The sequence below is a fragment of the Stomoxys calcitrans genome, chromosome 1, assembly GCF_963082655.1.
Source record: "Stomoxys calcitrans chromosome 1, idStoCalc2.1, whole genome shotgun sequence".
Classification (NCBI taxonomy): Eukaryota; Metazoa; Arthropoda; class Insecta; order Diptera; family Muscidae; genus Stomoxys; species Stomoxys calcitrans.
This window is the reverse complement of record NC_081552.1, coordinates 269,547,849-269,572,328: the sequence shown is the minus strand read 5'-3', so window position 1 is coordinate 269,572,328 and position 24,480 is coordinate 269,547,849. Positions and strand designations below refer to the sequence as shown.

The 24,480-nt window shown below is 44.4% G+C and overlaps 2 protein-coding genes across 4 annotated transcripts in view; one reads left to right on the top strand and one right to left on the bottom strand.

The window, feature by feature from the left end:
* The first annotated feature begins 420 nt into the window (after positions 1 to 420).
* Positions 421 to 8,812, top strand: LOC106087723 (uncharacterized). 3 transcript variants are annotated; one of them, XM_013252866.2, is made up of 4 exons: positions 421 to 1,048; positions 1,145 to 1,470; positions 1,528 to 1,741; positions 5,822 to 8,812. In XM_013252866.2, the coding sequence occupies exons 1-4, from the start codon at positions 445 to 447 to the stop codon at positions 8,755 to 8,757; spliced, it is 4,080 nt and encodes a 1,359-aa protein (XP_013108320.2). In that variant the 5' UTR covers positions 421 to 444; the 3' UTR covers positions 8,758 to 8,812. The 3 variants fall into 3 exon arrangements, with proteins under 3 accessions (XP_013108320.2, XP_013108321.2, XP_013108319.2); XM_013252867.2 differs by having other exon boundaries at positions 421 to 1,470; positions 5,822 to 8,250; positions 8,322 to 8,487; XM_013252865.2 differs by having other exon boundaries at positions 421 to 1,470.
* LOC106087722 (laminin subunit alpha) overlaps positions 8,751 to 24,480 on the bottom strand; it is a 30,588-nt gene continuing 14,858 nt past the window's right edge. The window contains exons 3-12 of the mRNA XM_059361796.1: positions 23,087 to 23,711; positions 22,809 to 23,018; positions 22,471 to 22,743; positions 22,262 to 22,399; positions 21,922 to 22,194; positions 20,993 to 21,845; positions 20,659 to 20,922; positions 14,104 to 20,592; positions 10,751 to 10,968; positions 8,751 to 10,688 (exon numbers count right to left, since the gene is read on the bottom strand). Of these exons, the coding sequence (XP_059217779.1) occupies positions 9,211 to 10,688; positions 10,751 to 10,968; positions 14,104 to 20,592; positions 20,659 to 20,922; positions 20,993 to 21,845; positions 21,922 to 22,194; positions 22,262 to 22,399; positions 22,471 to 22,743; positions 22,809 to 23,018; positions 23,087 to 23,711 (10,821 nt within the window). The 3' untranslated portion in view covers positions 8,751 to 9,210. The remainder of the gene's footprint in view (positions 10,689 to 10,750; positions 10,969 to 14,103; positions 20,593 to 20,658; positions 20,923 to 20,992; positions 21,846 to 21,921; positions 22,195 to 22,261; positions 22,400 to 22,470; positions 22,744 to 22,808; positions 23,019 to 23,086; positions 23,712 to 24,480) is intronic.

Here is a 24,480-nt window from a genome sequence, read left to right as displayed (position 1 = left end):
GGTGCAAAATTTCGTTCCAATCGGATAAGAATTGCGCACTGTAGAGGCTCAAGAACTCAAGACCCAAGATCGGTTTATATGGCAGCTATATCAAAACATGGACCGATATGGCCCATTTACAATACCAACCGACCTACACTAATAAGAAGTATTTGTGCAAAATTTCAAGCGGCTAGCTTTATTCCTTCGGAAGTTAGCGTGCTTTCGACAGACGGACGGAGAGACGGACGGACGGACATGGCTAGATCGACATAAAATGTCACGACGATCAAGAATATTTATAGTTTATGGGGTCTTAGACGAATATTTCGAGTAGTTACAAACAGAATGACGAAATTAGTATACCCCCCATCTTATGGTGGATGGTATAAAAATATGGATGATTAGTTTGACACATATTTTTTAAATATAAAATTTGTTTCATACTTCAAGCAAACAAATAAAATGGCCAAATTATCAAAAGATTTGCCATGGATCATCCCATTTATGCTGCTGGCAAGTTTTACAAATTCTCAGGAACATTGCGATCCATCCTATTGCAATTTCGAAGGACAGTGCATCGAAGAAAACAATTTGAGAAAATGTCAATGCATCGGAGAGAATTATTTCACAGGCGCACGTTGTGCACAAATTGTCGATAGTTGTCGTTCGCGACCATGTCAAAATCAAGGTCAATGTCATGGATTGGTAGGCCAATACATGTGTCGGCAATGTACCGAAGGATATGGCGGTTTATGGTGTGATGTGAAGAGGAAATCGATCTTTCAAAATATGGCCCTATATTTCAATCACTACGGTTACTATGCAAAGTCCCAAAACTTCCTTATAGTAGTAGAGAATCTAGGCTCTGTAGATTTCTCACTGGAATTGCTGGGTCACAATTACGTGGTGGATAGTTTCGAAACAAAAATGGGGCGTGGCTCAACACAATGGACACACACCTCAGATCTGGCCTCGGTTATCAGGAAATGTGGAATACGATATTACAATGATTTGCCTTACGGAGAAGGCTACTACCACCGCTCGCAGCAGGTATTTTGGGATTTGGGTATGCTAATATTAAGCCTGCGTTCCTATGATACGGAATCAGCTTTAGATTTATTTCATATGCAAAACTTTGATATATTGGTGTTGCAAACAGCAGAACTTCCCTGCGTTCCTCGTCTCAGGTTTTCTCATGGCTTCGATCCTTTAGAACCACTCACACTAGATATGGCGAGATTTAATAATTTTGCACCATTGGTTTTGCATCGCTGCTCAACGAAATCCGAAGTTAGCTTTCAATGGCAGATCTGCAATAACATCGGTAATAAAATATTGCACGAGTACGGTGAAACAACCATAGCATTGCTGAAAGTACCACCATACCGGTTGTGGTTCCATTACAATGGCGAGGTGATATCCTCCTTTTCACTAGTTGCCACATTGACAGAGAAGAGTCAACAGATTGACACACGAACACAGGCGAGGGTAGGTTCAAAGAAATTTTCTATTTGTTCGGAATTTTATTAATAAACGCCATTAAAGTGCTTCATTTTATTGTTGCCTAAGCCTGTGGAGGCTGCAATCACAGGAGGCCTCCACAGACAGGTGGGAATGAATCAAGATCTCCTGATGGATGGTTCGGCAAGTCGTGACTACGCCTTAGCTGCTTCAACAAAGCAAAACTTATTTTTTCAATGGGATTGCTCATCCGTAGATGATTCGAAGAATCACTTTTGCCATTCTAATTTGAGTACTGGTAAGTTGATACCGTTCCGGAACAAATAAAATGGCATTAAGCTTGGCCCACCTTTCGTCATCTCTGTCAATCTGGTGAAAATGCATTATTTTTAGCACCCACAGCAGCAATATCGAAATAGGGTCCGATTTGGACCAAATTCGGCACTGACATGGAGTGGTCTAATACATACAAGCCACTGCTCAATTTTGTAGAACAAAATATAGGTATTTTTGGCAGCTATATCCCCATATGGACCAATCTAAACCATATAGAACACCGAGTGCGAAAAGCCTAACATAAGTCACTGTGTCAAATTTCAGCGAAATCGAATAATAAACGTGTTTTATGGGACTTTAAATTGAGAAATCGATCTATATGGCAGCTATATCCAAATCTGGGCCGTCTTCAAGAAGGATATCGAGGGGCTTAACACAACTCACTGTCCCAAATTTTAGCAAAATCGGACAAAAATGCGTCTTTTATGGGCCCAAGACCTTAAATCGGGAGATCGGTCTATATGGCAGCTGTATCCAAATCTGGACCGATCTGGGCCATATTGAAGAAGAATGTCAAGGGACCTAACGCAACTCACTGTCCCAAATTTCAGCAAAATCGGATAATAAATGTGGTTTTATAGGCCTAAGACCCTCAATCGCCCGATAGGTCTATATGGGGGCTATATCAAGATATAGTCCGATATAACCCATCTTCGAACTTAACCTGCTTATGGACAAAAAAAGTGTCTGTGCAAAATTTCAGCTCAATATCTCTATTTGTAAAGACTGTAGCGCGATTTCAACCGACAGAAGGACGAACATGGCTAGATGGTCTTAGATTTTTAGGCTTATCAAGAATATATATACCTCATAGGGTTCGTTCATTCTACCCCACTTGGAAGTAGCCAATAAATCTTGGGAGAGCGTCTCATCCATAATGTGGCCCCTGTCCACAATTTCTTGAGGACTGGGCCTATGATCGAATGAATATGAATCACACAGACTACTGTCATCGGCAAATGAGTAGACTGGATTCAAAGTCTAACCCAATAGATCGTCAATGAAAATAAGAAAAAGAGAAGGGAAAAGGAGAGAGCCTTGTGGCGCACCTGCGGTCAATGTATACTCATCTGATGAGAACCCATCTACAACAACTTGTATATTGTGATCTCTAAGAAAGCTCGATATAAATCGAACGACTCCGCCTCCAAAAGCGACAAGCTTTGATAAAAGTACACCATGCCAGACCCTATCAAATGCCTTGGAGATATCCAGAGCCACGATCTTACTCGCACCAATCTGGTGGATAGAGCGACTCCATCGTTCCGATAAAAATGCCATTAGGTCTCCCGTAGAGCGATTTCTGCGGAACTCATACTGTCTATGGGTCCGCATTTATTGTCCGATTTGTTCGAAATTTGGGGTAGTGCGTTGTGTAAGGCTTTTCGACATTTTTCTGCACCTTGGCCCAAATCGGTCCAGATTTGGATGTGGCTGCCAGGATAACCGATATCTCGATTTAAAGTCTTGGCACCACAAAAGGCGCATTTCTAATCCAATTTCATTGAAATTTGACACAGTGACTTATGTAAGGCTTTTCGATATCCGTGTCGTATATGGTTCAGATCGGTTTATTTTTAGATAAAGCTTCTTTAAAGACCGATATTTTGTTATACACAATTGAACAATGACTTGTACTTCTTAGTATTTGGTCTAACACATTTCGATAAACTGCTATGGGACATAAGGTATAAAATTTTCACCGGATTTTGATGAAAGGTGGTTAACATATATACCTGAGGTGGTGGGTATCCAAAGTTCGACCCGGCCGAACTTAACGCCTTTTCACTTCTTTTAATTGAATTTTTATACCCTCCACCATAGAATGGGAGGTATACTTATTTCGCCATTGTGTTTGTAACTACTCGAAATATTCGTCTGAGACTCCATAAAGTATATATATTCTTGATCGTCGCGACATTTTATGTCGATCTAGCCATGTCCGTCCGTCTGTCAGTCCGTCCGTCCGTCCGTCTGTCTGTCGAAAGCACGCTAACTTCCGAAGGAGTAAAGCTAGCTGCTTGAAATTTTGCACAAATACTTTTTATTTGTGTAGGTCGGTTGGTATATAAACCGATCTTGGGTCTTGACTTCTTCAGCCCCTAGAGAGCGCAATTCTCATCCGATTTGACTGAAATTTTGCACATAGTGTTTTAGTATCATTTCTAACAACTGTGCTAAGTGTGGTTCAAATCGGTCCATAACCTGATATAGCTGCCATATATACCGATCTTGGGTCTTGACTTCTTGAGCTTCTAGAGGGCGCAATTCTCGTCCGATTTGACTGAAATTTTGCACATAGTGTTTTGTAATGATATCCAACAACTGTGCCAAGTATGATTCAATTCGGTTCATAACCTGATATAGCTGCCATATAAACCGATCTGGGATCTTGACCTCTTGAGCCTCTAGAGGTCGCAATTATTATCCGATTTGCCTGAAATTTTGTACAACGGATCCTCTCATGACCATCAACATTCGTGTTTATTATGATCTGAATCGGTCTATAGCCCAATACAGCTCCTATATAAATCGATCTCTCTATTTTACATCTTGAGCCCCCAAGGGGCGCAATTCTTATTCGAATTGGCTGACATACACAGGTCTCCAACATATAATTTAATAGTGGTCTAAACCGGATCATATCTTGATATCGCTCTAATAGCAGAGCAAATCCTTTTTTATATCATTTTTTGCCTAAGAAGAGATGGCGGGAAAAGAACTCGACAAATGCGCTCCATGGTGGAGGGTATATAAGATTCGGCCCGGCCGAACTTAGCACGCTTTTACTTGTTTTATTGTAAATTTTTTCAATCACCTATTTGAAAAACTGTGTTTGATATATCATATTCGTGACTGAAGAAGTTTCCATTAAAAAAATAATTGAATCAATTAATTTCGTGATTGAAACCAACTTTTATTTTTTCTGTGTAAATAAAAATAAAGAATAACCAGTTGAAACCCCGAATAAAGATTTAATTTATCAAGAATGAATTGTATTATAGAAGCAAACAAAATGTGTATTTGTCACAAATTCTTACATGAATGATGTCCTTTCATCATAACAAAATTGCAAACATTTACTTGTCAAAAATTTCCTTTATGGAAAACGAATTATTGGGTTGCCCAAAAAGTAATTGCGGATTTTTCATATAGTCGGCGTTGACAAATTTTTTCACAGCTTGTGACACTGTAATTGCATTCTTTCTTCTGTCAGTTATCAGCTGTTACTTTTAGCTTGCTTTAGAAAAAAAGTGTAAAAAAAGTATATTTGATTAAAGTTCATTCTAAGTTTTATTAAAAATGCATTTACTTTCTTCTAAAAAATCCGCAATTACTTTTTGGGCAACCCATATTTGCTTGTGTGTATAAAAACTCTCTGATTCGATGTGCAATGCCCGTCTCTCAGTCAATACCGGTGAAGTAACAAACCTTTCGCAGAACATATTCGCTTTAAAGTCGCTCCATGCTATCTTGCATCTTTTACGGTATACAAATTTCTAAAAATTCCCTTAATTGTGTTAATCGTAATTTAAATTGCGAATAATTAATAAAATTGTTTATCGATTTTATGGACTCCAAACAGTTCCAAATCATTTTTTTCGCAGCGTGAACGCGGCTAATAGTTGAAAGTCAGTTCATTTTGTCCGTCAGATGTTTGCGAGCCTATGTTGTGTAAATCACACAATACAAACCTACCCAACTTGACTTTTGACAAGCACACAAGAGCGCAAGCACGTGAGCGCGCATGGTATGTAACAGCACCTTAAGTCTATTCATTCTGAGTACGTCTGTCTTAGCGATGATAAACCAAGTAACAGCTGTCAAAAAGACAACTCCGAAAATAGTGTGGCCAGATTGAAAACCCAACTACTCTGGTGGGAATCGAACCCACGAGATTCGCTATGCTAATTATAGCTCTCTATTAATTCAGCTATGGGGCCCTTAACACCCTTTAATTGGGACATATATGTTGTTTTTAATTAATTAACTATTCGAATTCAAATAACTAATTTTTGATTTCTTGTTTTTTTACTCACAGACAACAAGATGGAAATTCCAAAGGGGAATCTCCAACCAAACGCCACCTATGAATTTATCCTTAAGGTACAATCCAAAGTCTTCCCCCAAAGCACAAATCTGGCCAAACAACAGATTGTTATTACCGAAAAACCACAGCTTTTGCTTGACATTGTGTGTGTACGCAATTGCCAGCGTGGTCGATTTAACGGTGATCAATTTATCCATCTTATGGTCCAACGCGTTATGGGAAAGAAACGCTCAACATTTGCCAAGATTTCCTGGACTATAAATAGTGCTGCTAAGAACCTGTCCAATGACAGTCGTTGCTTATATACCCCAAAGGAGTTTGAATCTTCGTTGTTGTTCCAAGTGGAGGCATGGGATGAAAAAGGAGTCGGAGGAAAAGCCTTAAAAGAACTTAAACTTAATTTGCCACCTATTCAAGGGTCCTGCACAATTACACCCGATCGTGGAGTTGCTTTCGAAACCGATTTTCGCCTTAAGTGTATAGATTTTCAAGATACAGAAACACCCTTAAGTTATGAGTTTATGGTGGAAAACTTTGTCCTGGAACGGATCAATGATGCAGAGGTCACTCTTGTGCTGCCCGAATGTACGGCCTTAAAAATATTAATATGTGATCAACTGAATGCCTGCACCCAAATCCAATTGTCGGTAATGGTGGATCCTTTGCCCAAACCTGCAAATCTATCAAATTTTTCATCCACGTATGGCAACTACAATCATTTTGCACTCGGAATGGGTCATACACATATCTCTTTAGTTCTGATAAAATCGCTTGCGAAATATTTGAACTCTAGCAAAGATATCGGACAATTGATCCAACACTTTGGAAATCTCGAGCTTCATACTTTGTTGGAGATGGAGCAGTGGCTGGGTATTTGTCATGGCATAACGTTCCGTCTTTTGCCATTAGACAGCCAAAAGAGTCTTGCTTTGAAGGAATTCCTAGGAAAATTGTCGCATGTCCTTCGATCTATAAGTAAGGATCAGGAGATTCAATACATGTCCCTTAAATCATACGAACAGGCAATGGCGCAAATATGGGCCATTGCTGAGGTACTATCCAGAACCTGGGAAATTCCACTGAGTGTTCACAAGACGGAATATGCGCAAATGGTGACATCGCCGAACCCTTTGGCTGAGAGCTATTCGGACTTGTCGGATTTTGATATCTTCGTATTGGATAGAATCGCAAATTGGGTACAGACAACAAGGGAATTGAGCAACAGTTTGCATTTACTTGGCTCACAGGCCTTGCACAAATATCAACCCCTGGAACCAGCTCTTGTCATAGATCACGATTCAGTGAAGTTGAGGATAATTGCCTTCGAAAAGAGCCGCGATCATTATGTGGATATGAGGGAACAACTCATAGACATGGGAATATGTACAGAGGTTATTGCCGATTTAAAGAGGCAATTTGACATCGAGGGACATTTCACAGTGCATGTAGGCTCCTCAAAACTAAATCATTTCTGGTGGTTTCCCGATGACATTCCCATTTCCACAAATCTCTTGCACATGTCCTTTCAAGGCCAAAGGCATCTATTCGGCCAAAGTTTCAGATTATTCCATCCGATTGAAGTCGAATTTCATTTGAACCAGACGCAGCTTCTTCATTCCCAAATGGAGTTTGGAAGTGAAATAAGGTCCCCTCTACACATGGCCTTACTCTCCCTCAAACTTCCTTCAAATGCTGCTCTGGTTGTCACTCTGCACCAAGCTAAAACAACTATGCTGATAGGAATAGGAATTGGACACACACCTCGCAGTCACCAATTGCAAAAGCCGTTGAATGAGACCTTTCGTCGGCATGCGATTGTGAATGTTGATACACAAATGAAAGATACCTTTATTGATCTCCTAGCTGCAAATGACAATGTAACATTTCCCTTTCCCTACAAATTATCTATGCAGATAGTTCAATGCCTGTTTTGGGATTGGAATGCTAAAGACCCACAATGGTCCTCGGATGGCTGCGTGCCGGAACTTGATTTGGAAGCATTTCCCTTGCTGGTGAAATGTAAATGCAACCACTTATCCATATACACTGCCAAATGCTATCCTACTGCCATAACTGAAGTTCTCAAAGTTCGTAGTTTGTTGAATGTCCTGTCCCTTAACTGGCATGCCGTTGCCCTCTTTGTGCTGACGGCAATAACACTCTCTGTAACACTGATCTGCAATTATTTTCGCTCACTAAAGCACAGTGCACTTCTCATATCCGATGTCAATAGCCATGACGAGGACGATATTGAAGTATGTTTGTACACAGGATCTGCCGGGAACTCGTTCTCTACAGCCAACATTCAACTGAGTTTTATATCGGAAAGCGGGCCTTATTCCCTGACAATCTACCAACACCCCAAGAAACTGCAACTGCAACAGAATTCTGTTTGCAAACTCTATCTGAGCAGCCACAAGGTAAGGATTCCCTCAAAACTGAGCATTGAAAATAACCAGGTGGGACGTTATCCTTCATGGTATTGTCATAGGATCACAGTAAGGAACCTCAACACAAATTATCTCCAATCGTTTCCCATAGAGCAAGGCATCTCCTTGACACCCATTGAAACAATCTTTTCGCCCATAAAACAGTCATTCACTGAAGTGTTGCGGCAACAGCTCGCCTATCTGTACGTCAATTGGTTTCAATTTCAACCTCTTATGGGGCCAGCAATATTCAACGACCTCTGCCGCCTGCAACGGACCTGCGTATGGATGTCACAGGTTATGGTCTCACTTTGCATGGTGGCATGCTTCTATGGTCCCACCACCATGCACTCCTACGAACAAGATCGAGAGCTGTATTATTCACTGCAATTTGGCGTTGTCGAGTTGGTTCTCTTGCCTTTGGCCTGCAACCTCTGCAGTTTGGCTGTGCGTTGTCTCTTCTCCACCATTCGAATAGAAGACGACTCAAATTATTGACTTGCAATTGTTCTTTATTGAAATTAAAAATAAAAATATTTTGGCACATATGAAAGCATTTAAGAGTGAAATAAAACAAAAATTAAGTTTCTTAAAGAAAACGCGTGAGAAATGAATCGTATTTCGGATGGAGGTTTACTCCCTCTCTCTCTCACACCCTGCACAATTCATTTGAAACCCACGGTTTATTGGTGATATAAGAAATGTAGAAGGCGGTAGATAATCGCCTGGAGGTTTAGCGATCCATGGCAATGGAACTTCCCCTCTAAAGCGAATGGGAAAATGAATAGTGGATAAGATATAAAAATGGTTTATTAAGGGACTGCCTCTCTCTATCCCTCTCTGTCTTCTCTTGGCGATAAAGGCTATCCTCAGCATCGTTTCGTTTCGTTGGGTCAATAATCAAAGATCCAGCATTCGTTAAGCATAGTTCGTTTCATCGATTTCACCACCCTAATTCAGGGGACAGACATCCTTCCAGATCTCACCATGTATGAGGTTGGGAGTTATTTTAACCGGCCGCTTATTGACCTGGACATTGCGTATGCAACCCTTGTATGTCTTGCGAGTCTTCAAGCCGGGCACCTTATTGAAGGCTTGATGGCCACCCATGAACATGGGTCGGTTGGTCTTCGTTACGGTAGATCCTTCCAGGCCCACACCTGGCTTGGCCGAAATCCAATCCACCGAGATGGTTATGACGAATTTCGATTTGACTGCTTGCACATTGCGCCACTTGCCGTCGCAGAAGCTGCCGTTGTCGGGCAGTGTGTAAATGGTAGTGATGGTATTCTTGGCGTCGGATTTGACTTTGAACCACAACTGGTTGTCCACCAGCTCCAATACCAAATAGGAGCTCTTACCATGGACGGAGAACAGAAGACCATCCGGCTCTCTGGGACGGAAGTCGAAGCTCAAACTGAAATCTGTTCCCACAGTGAAACGTTCGAAGAGCTTCACGAATCCAGTGGGCTTATTGAAGAACAGGCCCGATTCAACCTGCTCCGAACAGGGCACCACAAAGAATGTCTGAGGTTCTTTCTGCAGAGACTTGCCATTGAACTTGAAATCTCGCAGGCAGCCATTGAAGTACTTGGCTATGTCCTTGTAGTTGATGTTCATGTAAACGGTTTCCTCGATGTGTTTCGGCACGCCACCAACATACAGTGGGAATACCATGTTGTTAATGTGAATGCTGGGGTCCTCCAAGCTGTGCGTGGGAGTTTGCAACTCGTCGTCAATGTAGAGACTCATGGTGCGCTGCGATCTGATGAACTGTACAGTGTGCCACTCTCCATCATTTAATTCATTGGTACTGTTCACCTCGAATACCTGTGCACCTAGGCGCACGGTATGAGCCACTAAGCCCTCTGTTAAGTACACGGCTATAAAGTCGCTGTGATGCCTATCGTGGGCATAGAAGAGAACACCATTTTCCTCCGCGGTGCGGAAGCTTAACGTAATGTCGTAGTTTTCACCCAATTTGGAGTGCGAGTTTGGAATTTCCAATCGCTGCTCTCGATACGAGAAGAAACGATAGCCAGCTTCGGAGAAATCCACATCGTAATTGGGATTTGTGGGCAACTTGCAGCGCAAGTCTTCCGGTAAATTCAACTCACGCGCAATATCTGGCTTGCGAGTGAGGGGAGTATCGATTTTGTTCTCATCCTCATCGATAATTTTAGGCTCAACGAATGGCCTCCTGGTAGTTGTGGTCGTTGTTGAGGTCGTCGTCGTTGTACTCGTGGTAGAGGTTGTTGTGGCCTCCACAGCCTTGGTTGGCGGCATATAAGTTGGTTTGGTGGGTGGTGTTGTGATCACTGCCGGTGCTTGGGTAGGAGGTACCGTGTGTATCACCGTCGCATTGGGTTTTTTGATCAATTGATTCTGCGCATTGGGATAGTATATGGGCACTGCGCTTACATCATAGGCTGGAATATAAAAAGCATAGTTTGTTATCTCCACACCCCTGGAATTATCCTATTCGCCTTACCTAAGATGTCACTCGGACAATTGTTTATATTTCCGTTCTTCTTTTCTATGCTGTCAGCAAAATTGATGATTTGTCCATTGGCAGTTACATCGCTAATGCAACCCACAAAGTAGGCTTGATTCGGCAGAGCATTCCTTACGGGAACAAAGTCTTCGGGTAGACCTCCGAAGAATATGGATCCTGCCGATATGTACAAGGCGTCAGGGCGATGAGGCAATCTGAAATTAAAAAAGATATCTCACAATATTATGCATCGATATTTCTAACACACAGTGGTTTCAAAGCCTAAAAATAATTATATGCCCAATATTCGGGTTTTCAAATTCGCAAAACACAACAGACAGTTTTGTCAGGAGGGTAGCGCGGCGCAGGGATTGGCATGTTCGTCTATGACGCCGAACGCCTGGGTGCAAATCCCGGCGTGAACATCAACAAATTTTTCAGCGGTGGTTATCCCCTTACTGCTGGCTACATTTGTGAGGTATCCTGTCATGTTAAAACTTCTCTACCAATTTGAGCTGCTATGCGGCACTCCGTTCGGACCCGTCATAGAAAAGAAGGCCCCTTATTATTGAGCTTAAACTTTAATCGAACTACACTCATTGATACAAGAGAAGTATCCCCTGTTTGTTATTAGAATGCAAATGCAAATTTTGTCCATGAACATTCCACTATGGAACAGGGACAAACTTCTCACATATCAATGAGTGCAGTCCGATTCAAGTTTTAAGCTCAATGATAAGGCGCCTCCTTTTTATAGCCGAGTCCGAACGGCGTGCCGCAGTGCGACACCGCTTTGGAGAGAAAATTTTACATGGCATAGTACCTCACAAATGTTGCCAGCATTCGGAGGGAAAAACCACAGCTGAATTTTTTCTGATCATCTCGCCAGAATTCGAACCCAGGCGTTCAGCTCCATATGCGGACATGCTAACCTCTGCGCTACGGTGACCTCCACCGTTATTAGGATGCTCATTGCGAAAACGCATCTATGATACAATTACCACATTAACCACGCTCTACAACCCTGTCTATCAACTGTACTTTTTCCCAATGCATGTGTTTTTATATAAGGACAGACTTATTTTCCGTGGCATTTGCGCTTCTTCCGTAGTACACATGATTATGTGCATCAATACAACTTCCAACAGATGCACATAATCATGTGTACTAGGGAAGAAGCGCAATTGCGAAAGTAAAAAAGTCTGTCATTACACAAAAGCACATGCATTGGGAAAAAGTACAGCTAATAGACAGGGTTGTAGAGCGTGGTTAGCTGCGTTTTCGCAATTAATACGATTCAAATATGCGTGGTATCTCTTTTTAGGCAAACAAAGAATAATGAACAAGAACTGTTATGCTATTGGAGCTATATCAAGTTATAGTCCGATTCGGACCATAAACGAATTGAATGTTGAATATTGTAGAAGTCATTGTGCAAAGTTTCAGCCAAATCGGTAAAGAATTGCGGCCTATGGGGGCTTAAGAAGTAAAATCAGGAGACCGGTTTAAATGGGAGCTGTATCAGTTTATAAACCGATTTGCGGTTCGTGCAAAATTTCATACAAATTCAAAAAGAATTGAACACTCTAGAGGCACAAGCAGTCCAGACAAAGGAAGTCATAACAAAAAATGACATGCAATATTTCAGCCAAATCGAATAGGAATTGCTCCCTGTAGAGGCTCAAGAAGTCAAGACCCCAGATCGGTTTATATGGCAGCTATACCAGGTTATGGACCAATTTGAACTATTCTTATCACAGTTGTTGAAAGTCGTAACAAAACACCTCATGAAATATCTCAGCCAAATCGGATAATAATTGCGTCCTCTAGTGGCCCAAGAAGTCAATACCCCAGATCTGTTTATATGGAAAATTTTAAAATTTGTAAGGGCATAACTTTTGATCTGCGAATCACATTTGCATCATTTTATCATAGAGCAAAGATAAATCTGACAAAAAGTTGCTTCACAAACTCCAATACACCTAAACTAGTTCAACTACATTTTGTCCTTTCAGGTAAGCACTAGCTACGCGCACGGACATGAACCACTGAACCTACTTTATCTTTTAGGGATTAAAACAAGTAAAAAGGCGTTCAGTTCGGCCGGGTCGAACTTTGGATACCCACCACCTCAGGTATATATGTAAACCACCTTTCATCAAAATCCAGTGGAACTTGCATACCTTATGTCCCATAGCAGTTATATCGAAATATGTTCCGATTTGGACCAAATACTAAAAGTACAAGTCATTGTTCAATTGTATATAACAAAATATTGGTCTTTTTAGTAAACCGATCTGAGCCACATACAACGAGGATGTCGAAAAGCCTAACATAAGCCAATGTGTGAAATATCAGTTAAATCGGGTTATAAATGCGCCTTTTTTGGGGCCAAGACTTTTAATCGAGATATCGGTGTATATGGCAGCTATATGCAAATCTTGATCGATCTAGACCAAATTGCAGAAATATGTGGAAGGGATTAACTTAACTCTCTGTCCCAAATTTCGGCAACATCGGGCAATAAATGCGCCTTTTATGGGCCCAAAACATTAAATCGGGAGATCGGTCTATATGCCAGCTATATCCAAATCTGGACCGATCTGCGTTAAATTGAAGAAGGATTTCGAAGAGCCTAACACAACTTGCTGTACCAAATTTCGGCGACATCGGTCATTAAATGCGCCTTTTAGGAACTCAAAACCTTAAATCGAGAGATCGGTCTATATGGCAGCTATATCCAAATTTGGACCGATCTGAGCCAAATTGATGAAGGATATCGAGGGACCTAACACAACTCACTGTCGCCAATTTCTGCAAAATCGGATAGTAAATGTGGCTTTTATGGGCCTAAGACCCTAAATCGGAGGATCGGTCTATATGGCAGCTATATCCAAATCTGGACCGATCTGGGCCAAATTGAAGAAGTATGTCAAAGAGCCTAACACAACTCACTGTCCCAATTTTCAGCAAAATCGGATAATATATGTGGCTTTTATTGGCCTAAGACCCTAAAATGGCGGATCGGTCTATATGGCGGCTATATCAAGATATAGTCCGATATAGCCCATCTGTGCAAAGTGTCAGCTCAATATCTCAATTTTTGAAGACTGTAGCGTGATTTTAACAGACAGACGGACGGATTTTAACAGACAGACAGAATTTTGAGCTGATCAAGAATATATATATGTGTTGCAAACGGAATGACAAAATAAATATACCCCCTTCCTTCGGTGGTGGGTATAAAAACCTCTCTGCACTCATAGACAAAAAGGTTTTTGAAAATTTGTTCTTAACATGTTAGATATTCTGTTTCGATCTGTTTAGCACGGATCCATTATACCACTCACCGTTTGTCCTCCACATCATCGATGGATAATCGCAATTGGGTGTCATCGTGAAGAATTGTTACAACATGTTCTTCGCCATCATTGAGGCGACGCATGTCCGACACTAACTCCTCATCCATACTGCGCAAAACTAGGAAACCATCATTTAATGTCAGACTGATGGTAGAGCTTTGATCGTGGTTGGTTCCATACAGGAGGATGCCATCCTTTTGCCGTGTCTTGAATTTCATGTGAATATTTAAGTTGTTATCCGAGCTGATGTTGTTGGCCTTCAGATAGCCGTGCTCATATGGTGCATAGGCCAATACGGTGGAGTACTTTTTGGGGCAGCCAGGCTTAACGCCAACTGCATTGATGTGCTGGCCCAAATCCACTTTGATGCCCGAAATTGTGACGTCATCAATGCAACCATCAAAGTTCTGCTCTACGATAAGGGTGTTGTTTCGCTTGCCTGGGAAGCCGCCGAAGAACATGCGTTTCAAGGCGGGCAAGGTGTCGTCCACGTGGTCAGGCACAGTCTCTTGTATGAGGAGCATATCATCGACCTTAAGCAGGCCGCGACGACCATCTCGCTCGGCCACCACATGATGCACCTGGTTGTCATTGAACTTGTCGCTGGTTCCTGTCGACACCGTGTGGTCGCCCAACTTGTAGCGGAAGAATATGGCACCGTCCGCCATTTCCACCGACATGAACTGATTATTGCGCCCATAGAAGAATAGCAGACCATCTTTTGTGTCCTTGGCAGCCTTGAAGCTGAATTTGATGCTGGACCTTTGCTTGAAGTTAAACTGCGTCGCCTTGAGTGCCACATAGCCATTGCCATTGAAACGATAGCCCGTGGGCGGGACTTCGTCGGTAATCAATTTGTTGCGTGGGAAGGCGCCCTGATTGTTCGATTCCCCATTGACAAAGTTCCACAATCCCACGTGTTCGTCTCCAATGCGCAGATCTTCCATATCACCAACAAATGAGCTGGTACGAATGTCCTCGGGAGGAGCAAAATCGGCGGGTGGTGGCAAACCACCGACAAACAGGCGACTATTGCGATCCACGTTGAAGACATTATTGGCCCCCAGTAGGACCTCTTCTTTCACATGATTCGCTACTGTCTTGTTGTCCAGCTCTTCGCGTATGATCAACTTCACATTGGGTCCGGTACGATCAACAATTGCTTGGTACCATTCGTCGTTGGCCACATATTTCGGATTCGTGATACGTTCGGGGCCATTGCCTAAGTCAATGGTTAGGATCGGATAGCCGCCAACTATTTCCAAGGCCATGAAGTCATTGTTTTTGGAGGCGGTGGGGGAGGGCGAAGAGGTCTTATTGTCATTGCCCAAGAAGAGCAGGAAACCGTCGGGGTTACTGGTTTTGAAGTAAGTGGACACCTTTGTTTGTGTGGCCAACAAGGGCAGCGTTTCGGGAGCTTTCAATTCTAGAACAGTGCTAGCGCCGAACTTTACACCCACCTTAATGTCATTGGCTTTTTGGCGGGCCGTTTCAATTTGACGCTTCAAGTTTTCAATTTCCTCGCCTACATTCTGCGCAGTTCTTTCAACTTCGGCCTGCTGCTCTTCTACAGTGTTGGCCAACTCCAACAGAGAGGGGATCGAATCTTCCACGCTGTCCAATTGATTCTGAACATGACTAATGTCTTTGTTTGTGGAGTCGATGTCTTTAGAAATGTTACGGGCTTTTTCCAACTCTTTGGGTGTTTGCTTCACTACAGGCTGCAGAATTGTCAACACCTCCTCCATGATCTCGAGAGCATCTGTGGCATTCGTATTGGAGTTCTTCCACATATCTCTTTGTGAGTCGGCGGGAAGAGCCTTCATTAAGGTATTGATGTCGGCCAATCTCTTCTCCGTATTTTCATTAAGCTTGGAGATGGCCTCAACCTGTGCAGCAGATGCGTTCAGACGGGGTTCCAGTTCACTTTGAACCTTGTGCAGCGACCCCCTAGCTCCTTGGAGTAACTCGGCGGAGTCTTTGTCAGCTTGGCCAGCAAGGCCCTCAATACCCTCCGTCATTTCTGTGGCATTTCCTGCAGCAAATTTTGCTTCTTTGGTGAACTGCTGAGCGGACATTACGGCGTCAACAATGCCGCTGTAAGCAGTGGCAGCTTTAATTGCTGGCTCTGACGATGCAGTAAGCTCTGCGTATTGTTCAGATAAGTCCTGGGCTCTCCTTGTTAATTCCAAGGCCCTGAACTCGGCAAGAATTGTCAGATTTTTCGCATCCAAATGTTCGGCCCACATATTGGGCAGAGCGTCGTCAATTTGCTTGTTGAGATCCCTCAAGTTGTCCAGCACAACGCCGAGGTCACCAAGTTTTTCGTCAATGTTTGTCAAACCTAACATTCCATTGATTCTCAAATCAGCGGCATCCTTAATATTCTTCTCGGCCTCTTTTTGCTGGTCGCTGACAGTGTCGAACTTTGAATCTTCAAACTCCTGCTTGTTCTCGTTGTTTTTACGCGCCACTTCGATGGCCATGTCCGTGGCAATATGGCTCCAGTTGTAGAGATCTTCGAGCTTGTCACTGAACTCGCCGATGTCGTGCTTCAAAGCTTCCAACGACCTATTTTGCATTCTAATAGGCTGAATAACGACACTGATCTCACTTAGCAGCTCTGTGGCCTTCTTCAATACCAAATCGTTGCGCTCCAAGTCAATGGATGTTTCGTTTATTTGTTGCAGAAGATCCTGGGCATCTCTCAAAGCGGAATCAATTTTAGTGCTAGCAGCAGTCTCAAGGTTGCGCGATAAAGCGTCTACGGCATAAATAGCGTTGTCAGCGTCGTTCACACTCATGGCCACCAAGTCGCTGAGACCGGTCACATTCTGCAGCAGGCCGCTAGCCTTGTCGCGGCTGTCTTCGGCATTATCCAATGTCATGTTAACCTGTTTGGCGTATTGCTTGGCTTCATTTTCGACCTCGGCAACCGCTAGTCTCGAAGGTTCCAAATTCACACTCTTGGGATCCAAATTCTGAACTTCGGGGGCAATGGAGTCGGTCAAGTTCTCAAAGTAGTTCAGCTTCTGGCTGGTGAAGAAAGCCAATGCAATTGACTGGAACTCGTTTACCACCGGATCTATCTGATAGCGCAAACGGTCGGTGACATCGAGCAGGGCATGGTGACAGTTGTCGCACTCAAAGCAGCCTTCATCCTTCTTCAACACCCATCTGTGGGGGCAGTTATCACATCGGTCGCCAATGACACCGGGCAAGCATTCGCATTGGCCGGTGAAGGGGTTGCAACCAAAGCCTCTCGAGTAGCCTTGATTGCAGTTGCAAGGTGTACAGCCTTCTTTGGAGTAGTTCCAGTGATCCGTTGCACATCTGTCGCATTGTCTTCCTGTCACACCCGTTTTGCACGCACACTTGCCGGTGTGCTCGTCGCATTGTGTGGTGTTCGAAGCAATACCGCAATCGCAAGAGCGACATCCCACTCCAGAATCGTAGCCATAATGGTCCGGCTTACATTGGTCACAGCGATCTCCAATCACATTGTCATGGCATTTGCAGCTACCCTCGAAGGGATCACATTCCAATGTTCCAAGTTCTTCGCAATCACACGTCTGGCAGTTCTTCAGTTTGATAGCATCGCCGTAGAATCCGGGGGCGCAGAGGTTACATGCTGCACCCGAGGTGTTGTTCAAACACCTCAAACATTCGCCGGTTATGGTATCGCATGAGCCAGGCTCGGACAGATTGATGTTGCCAGAGCAATCGCACGGTTTGCAGTAGTCGCCAGGTATTTGGGGATTGCCATAATATCCATTTGAGCAGGATTCGCACTTAGGTCCAGTGTAGCCAGGCTTGCATTCACAGTGAATCTTGTCGCCAGACTCGGAAATCTCACAGCCTGTTGCAAAGTTGTTGCTAGGTATGGGCAGGGGGCAAGCACAAATCATGCAGTCGTGGGGGGAGCCATAGGTGGCGTTGCCATAGTAACCCTCTATGCACATTTCACAATGATCGCCGGTGGTAGAATGCTGACAGTTTTGACAAACGCCCGTGGCACAATCACATGTCTCGGCGTGACCGTTGCACTCGCAAGGAATGCAGTAGCCACCATACGGGCCCGATGTGTCGCGATAGTAGCCGGGAGCACAATCTTCACAGGACAGCCCAGTGTAGCCGGGGGGGCATTGACATCTTTCGACAGCCAAGAAGGAATAACCGTTCATGCGGCCGTCGTCCTCCTCGTCAGCCTCATCCGCCAGCGTCAGATAGACATCGGACAGTTGCGAAAGCAATGTCTGTTCCCAATAGTTAGCCCGAATGTAGATCATGTGCAGGTTTCTCAATGTCATCATGAAGTCGGCCCGACTGACGGGTTTCCCATCCTGGGTTAAGAAGTTCGATTCCACCATTTCCACGCGGTTCTTGAACACCTGATTACTGGAAGGCTGCTCGTAACTCTGATGGACCAACACATAATCCTTGCCAAAGAGAATTACATCGGGCGCTGATATGGGCTTACCCGACAATCCTGTGGTGTAATACAGGGAGTAGCCCAGTTCCCCCCCGTAGGCGGAAATATGACTATTCTGGTTCATCAAGTAATCCAGAACGCCAAAGTAGACAATGGCATCGCTGTCGATTTCGTTCAATGAGAAGTCGGCCTGCAGCATAGTTTCATTGGCCATCAAGTCCTCGGGAGGAATTTCCCAAATGGAGAAACTAATAGTTTGGGCCTGGAACACAGCCGTATTGAGGGACACCTTCCGCAGCAGGCTGACATTGTAGACCTTCAGATAAGCACTGTCGCAGCGTGACGTCTTGCCGAAGCAGAAACAGCTGGTGCAGCCGTCGGGGTTTGACTCGCGCAGGTTGTAGGTGCCCTCCACACACTGATCGCAATCACGGCCAACGGCATGTTTCTTACAGAAGCAGGTGCCGTCCATTTTGTCGCAAACCTCCAATTCAGTGCCCGCAATGCTGCACGTACACTGCTCACACTGTGGGAAATCAAAGAATCCGTTCTTGCACTCGTCACAGGCTCTTCCCTCAATATTATTACGGCACTCGCAGCTGCCATTGAACGCGTCACATTGGGTCTTGCCATTGGCAATGCCCAGGTAATTGCATTCGCAAGGTTCACAGCCGATGATCTGATGGAATCCGTAGGTGTTTGGTGCGCATTTGTCACACAACTCTCCCATAACGTTGGGTGGACAAACACACTCTCCCGTATTGGGCTCGCACATTGCAGTGCTGGGGCAGTCGCAGGGCTTGCAGTCTGGGAAGCCATAGTAGCCGGTTTTGCAGGCGCCGCATTGTCGTTCAATTATATTGGGCTTACACTCACACTGGCCACCGAACGGATGACACTCGAAACTAGTGGAGCCTGCGTAGTTGCAGTTGCAGGGTAAGGCGCCACTGTTGTAGTCTGATGTCAGAGAGAAGACCGCCTTCTTGCAGAAGTCCGAAGCATTGTGTGTGATGTAGAAATGGTCTTGGCCACATTCCTTAATGAACTCCTTTGTTTGATCGAAAGTCTCCTCCTCCAAAAGGTCATCGTTGTACTGATCCACCGGAACCACAACCAAATAATCGAGCCACACTCCCTGGGGCCTGTTGTTGGTTATGGTAAACTTGAACTCATCCTCAATGTCGAACCACTCGTCGCCATTTGGTCGGATTACCCCGCGGCATCCCGAACTAGAGGGGCAATGGCTTATCTCGAACTTGCCATCGTATTGGTTTTTGCCAGCGGTCATGGTGTACATCACCTTGTATTTGGGATGATCAGGCTGATAATATTTAACCAACACCACATAGCGTCCGGGCTCGGAGACCCTGGACTCAATGACAATGGTGGACTCCATCTTGTTATCCAGGTGAATAAGTTTAACCTTTTCATCTAGGACAGCGTATGGTGGCTTTGTCGAAGATATTCTGTCCTCATGATCACTTTCGAACTCGATCTTTTTCGAGTCGGGAACCGATCTGAATTTCGGGGCAGCACATTGATTGTTGCTCATCACACAAACGGGACTTGGGTTGATGTAGTCCGTTGACCATTGGTCGACAGGTATTGCGGTAACGGATATGATTGCCACACTATCTTCGCCCTCAAAGTCGGCATAGACGACCACAGGCTTATCTTCGTCTTTGTTGAGGTAGAACACCTTTTCCCGTATCTGGTCGTCGATAATGGGGGTGCGGCAGGCCATGGAGTACAGACAAGGATAAACAGTGGTCGAGCCATAGTTATCCCTGTCGTTACCAACGCGTAGCTGGATAAATCCAGGTTCAGCATGCTGACGTTCACTCACATAATCAATGACGAATATGTACTTTCCGCTGTGCGGAATATCCATGTTGTAGTACAACTCCTGCTGGCCTGCTGTAATCATGGGTATATCACCAACATGATTGACAATTGTCAAGTGCTCGGGATCGTTGTAGAAATCCAAGGGATTTGTAGGCTTGCCCCTAGCATTTGGCACGTACGGCTGCCTAGAGGGTTTGAAACTGAAAAGGAAAATGCGAGGGGCCATGAACGCCAAAGCAGACAAAGCAATCTGTACAAAAACTTACTCTTCCACTGAGGGATACTTATAGTGTCTGCACAATTCCATGTTTTCAAGTTCGCAAGGGTTCAGAATTTTGCGAGTTAAAATTGAGGCCTCGTAATAAGCAGCCGGCAGCAGAACGAAGTAGTCCAACATAACATTCTTGTTGCATTTAGTGGTGAATATGTATTTGCCAGGATCCAGAACTACAGCGGACGGTTTCTTGCCCTTCTCTCCGGCAACGGTGACAAATTGCGGTGAGGTTGTAGGTCGAAGCAGGACCTTAACACTGAAATGCAAAAGCGAAATGATTTTTAGAAAATTTCTCTTCTCCTCCGCTCTTTGTATGGGGAACATACTTTTGGTCGACTTCCAAAGGATTTTCCGATTGCACCAAGATGCTAGCCGTCACATTGAACTCATTCGTGTTGACATAACGGATGACAATGCGATACACCGAGGACTTGAATACGGTCAATTCGTAGCGCACTTCGTTCTGGATGTCATTGAAGACGGCATAACCTTTGCTGCTGTATCCCGGAAACACTTCATCGTCGTACTGGTAGCGTACCTTGGCACCCGAGGGCTGGGAGCCGTCTTCGTACTCATACTGAAATTGGTGCAAGGTAGGGAAGAAATGCGTCGTCAAGGGTTGGGTACAGTCTCGGCCGGTTACACGTGGGTGGCATTTACATTGTCCCGTTATTTTATCGCACTCGCTCTTCCACGAGCCACCCACATCACAATTACAGTCCTTGCAGCCAAACAGCGAGGACCCATCCAAATCGTATGTGCCATCCTTGCAATCATTGCAAGTACGCCCGTCGGTGTGGGGTTTGCAAGTACATTGGCCCGTCTTCGAATCGCAGGTGTCCAACGTACCAATGGTACCGTCGGACCAGCAATCACACACCTCACAGCCATCGGGATTTGAGATATTCAAATTCCAGAACAGTGGCAGGCATTCGTTGCAAATGCGACCAGTGACGCGTTCTTTGCATTGACACAGTTCTCCCACCGGCACTGAACCGCAGCCAGCAAATTTGTCAATCACGCCAGCCGGATCGCAATTGCAATCCTCACAGCTGGGGAAATTATAGAAGCCCTCTTTGCAGCTGTCGCAGAGTTTCCCGTCAAAGTTAGCATGGCACAAACACTGGCCATCGGAGTTGCAAGTGACGCCCACCGACCCATGAACGTCGCAATTACAAGCTGTAAAGGATAACAGACACAGGGTAATCCATATCCAATTCGTAGATCTGATTTCAGAACAACGACGAGTACTTACGAAGACATTCTGGATAATTGAAGTAGCCAGCACTGCACTGCATGCATTGTTTGCCGGCAAAGTTGGCGAGACAGTTACACTTGCCCGAATTGTCACAGGTAATGGCTGTACTTCCAGTGGCCGAGCAGTTGCAAGGCTTGCAATCGGGATAATTGTAATAGCCGGGCAAACATTGGTCACAACGAGGCCCACCAAATCCTTCACGGCAAATGCACTGACCGTTCTCCTTGTTACAGACTTCCTCTACTGTGCCTTGCACATCGCAATCGCAATCTGTGCATGCAATCGTAAACATGGTGATTAGAAAATCGTTGGAAATCATTGGAACCCGTTTACTTACATTCACATTTCGGGTAGTTGAAGTAACCATGTTTGCAACGCTCGCAACGTTCGCCACCGAAATTGCTCAAACATTTACACTGGCCACTTGTCAGGTCGCAATCATTGCTGATCGAACCGATCTTGTTACATTCGCATGCTGCAAGTAGGTATGAACGTGAGCTATGACAAGGAAGAAGCAGCAGGGAAATAACAATGAACACCACCTACCCTTGCACTCCGGGAAGGCATAATAGCCCTCGGCACACTGTTTACAATAGTGGCCAGCGAAATTAATTTTGCAAGGACACTCGCCATTGACAGCTTCGCAATGATAGCCATCGGTGCCATTGAGATTACACTCGCACTCTCGGCAACTGGGATAGCCATAGTAGCCGTAGGCGCACGATTTACAGTCTGGTGGCTGAAAGGCTTTGCGACATTCGCACCTACCGGTTTCCTCTTCGCAATGGCCAGTGGAGAAGAAATAGTCGCACTGACAAGCTGTTTAACAAATCACCCCATTAAGCGTGTCACTCGATCTTGGATCTTCTCACATGCATACTTACGATGGCACACGTCAGTCTCATTCCAGAACTTTCCAGATGGTCGATAGTATTTCGCCTTGCACGTGTTGCAGTTAATGCCCTCGGTATTGTGTTGACAATTCAAGCAGCGCCCACCACCTTCATACCGTCCATGGATATCCAGTGAAAGGCTCTTGCGATCGATCTCCTCATCGTAGATACACTCGTTTGTGTGGCCATGACAATTGCAAGCTTAAGGATAACAGCGATTAATATTTTCCACAGCTCTTAGTCTTCAGAAATGCGCAAACTCTACTTACGTTCACACTCAAAAGGTCGGGCATTGGTGTTCTGTCGCCACTTCTTTTGCTCGAATCCGGGACAACATTCGTTACACTGAATGCCACAGGTACGATGCTGACAGCGACAAGCCAAAATACGCACAGGACTCTTGGGATCTTTGACGTCGCAGGTGTCGGCATGGCCGTTGCACATACAACGCCCACCAATGGAAATATCTTTGATCGAATAGAAATAGCGGCGAGTGACCGTAGGATCCTGACGTGCCACCGACATCAAATGGCCCAACAAATTCTTGGTGCGCAACAGGCGAATACGAACATTGGTGGCTCGTGTCCATTCTTGCAAAACCGACGAGTTGAAATAATTGGTCGATGAGGGACGTTCATTAAGCAACATAACAGGAATTTCACCATTCTCGAGAGGTACAATTTTCGAATATTCAGTCGTGCAAATGACATCGTCATCTTTGGTTATGGGTTTATAGGTGTCTTTGCCGAAATAGGTCTCACAATCGGCGGGTGTGTCGGAGAAATGTTGCCATGGCGTCCAGGTTTTGCCATAATCGCTGGATTTTTCCAAAGTCCATAGGCCGGGACGTGGTGAATTACCCATACGTATGAACAAATAGGCAACATGGAATTCCTGCAACGAGGAAAAGATTTATTTATTATCTAAAATCCTTCTCTGGATAATGCATCTAAGTCAGTGATGTCTCCAAGACACTACCACTATTGAAGAGGCCCAACTGTGTTTGTGTGCATATCATGAAACATCAAATAAACGACATAGCTTTGAAATAGAGTCAGCCGAAGGATGCCACACGACATTGTTTACATTGTACGTGTGCTTCTGTTCGTTTTTCCTATGCCCGCGGACATGTGCGGATGTCTATGCAGCCCATCTACGATCCAATTTCAATTTCGGGAAATATATATTTTATACCCTACACCACTACTGTGATCAAGGGTATTAAAACTTAGTGAATTTGTCTGTAACACCCAAAAGGAGGAGGGATAGACCCAATGATGAGATTATCGATCGACTCGGAATCACTTTCTGATTCGATGTAGCTATATCCGTCTGTCTGTCTGTCCGTCTGTCTGTCCGTCTGTCTTTCTGTCCGTCTGTCTGTCCGTCTGTCTGTCTGTCCGTCCGTCTGTCTGTCCGTCTGTCTGTCCGTCCGTCTGTCTGTCTGTCCATGTTAATTTGTGTACAAAGTACAGGTCGCCATCGTCTTAAAATTTGGCACAAGCATTTTCTGGGGCCTAGAGACGAACCCTTGTGAATTTCGAAAAAATCGGTTCAGACTTGGATATAGCTCTAACATATATGTTCGACCGATTTGGACTAAAATTTAAATTATATCGACATTTGTAAACCGATTTTCTCGACATTATTGGAGAATTTCATT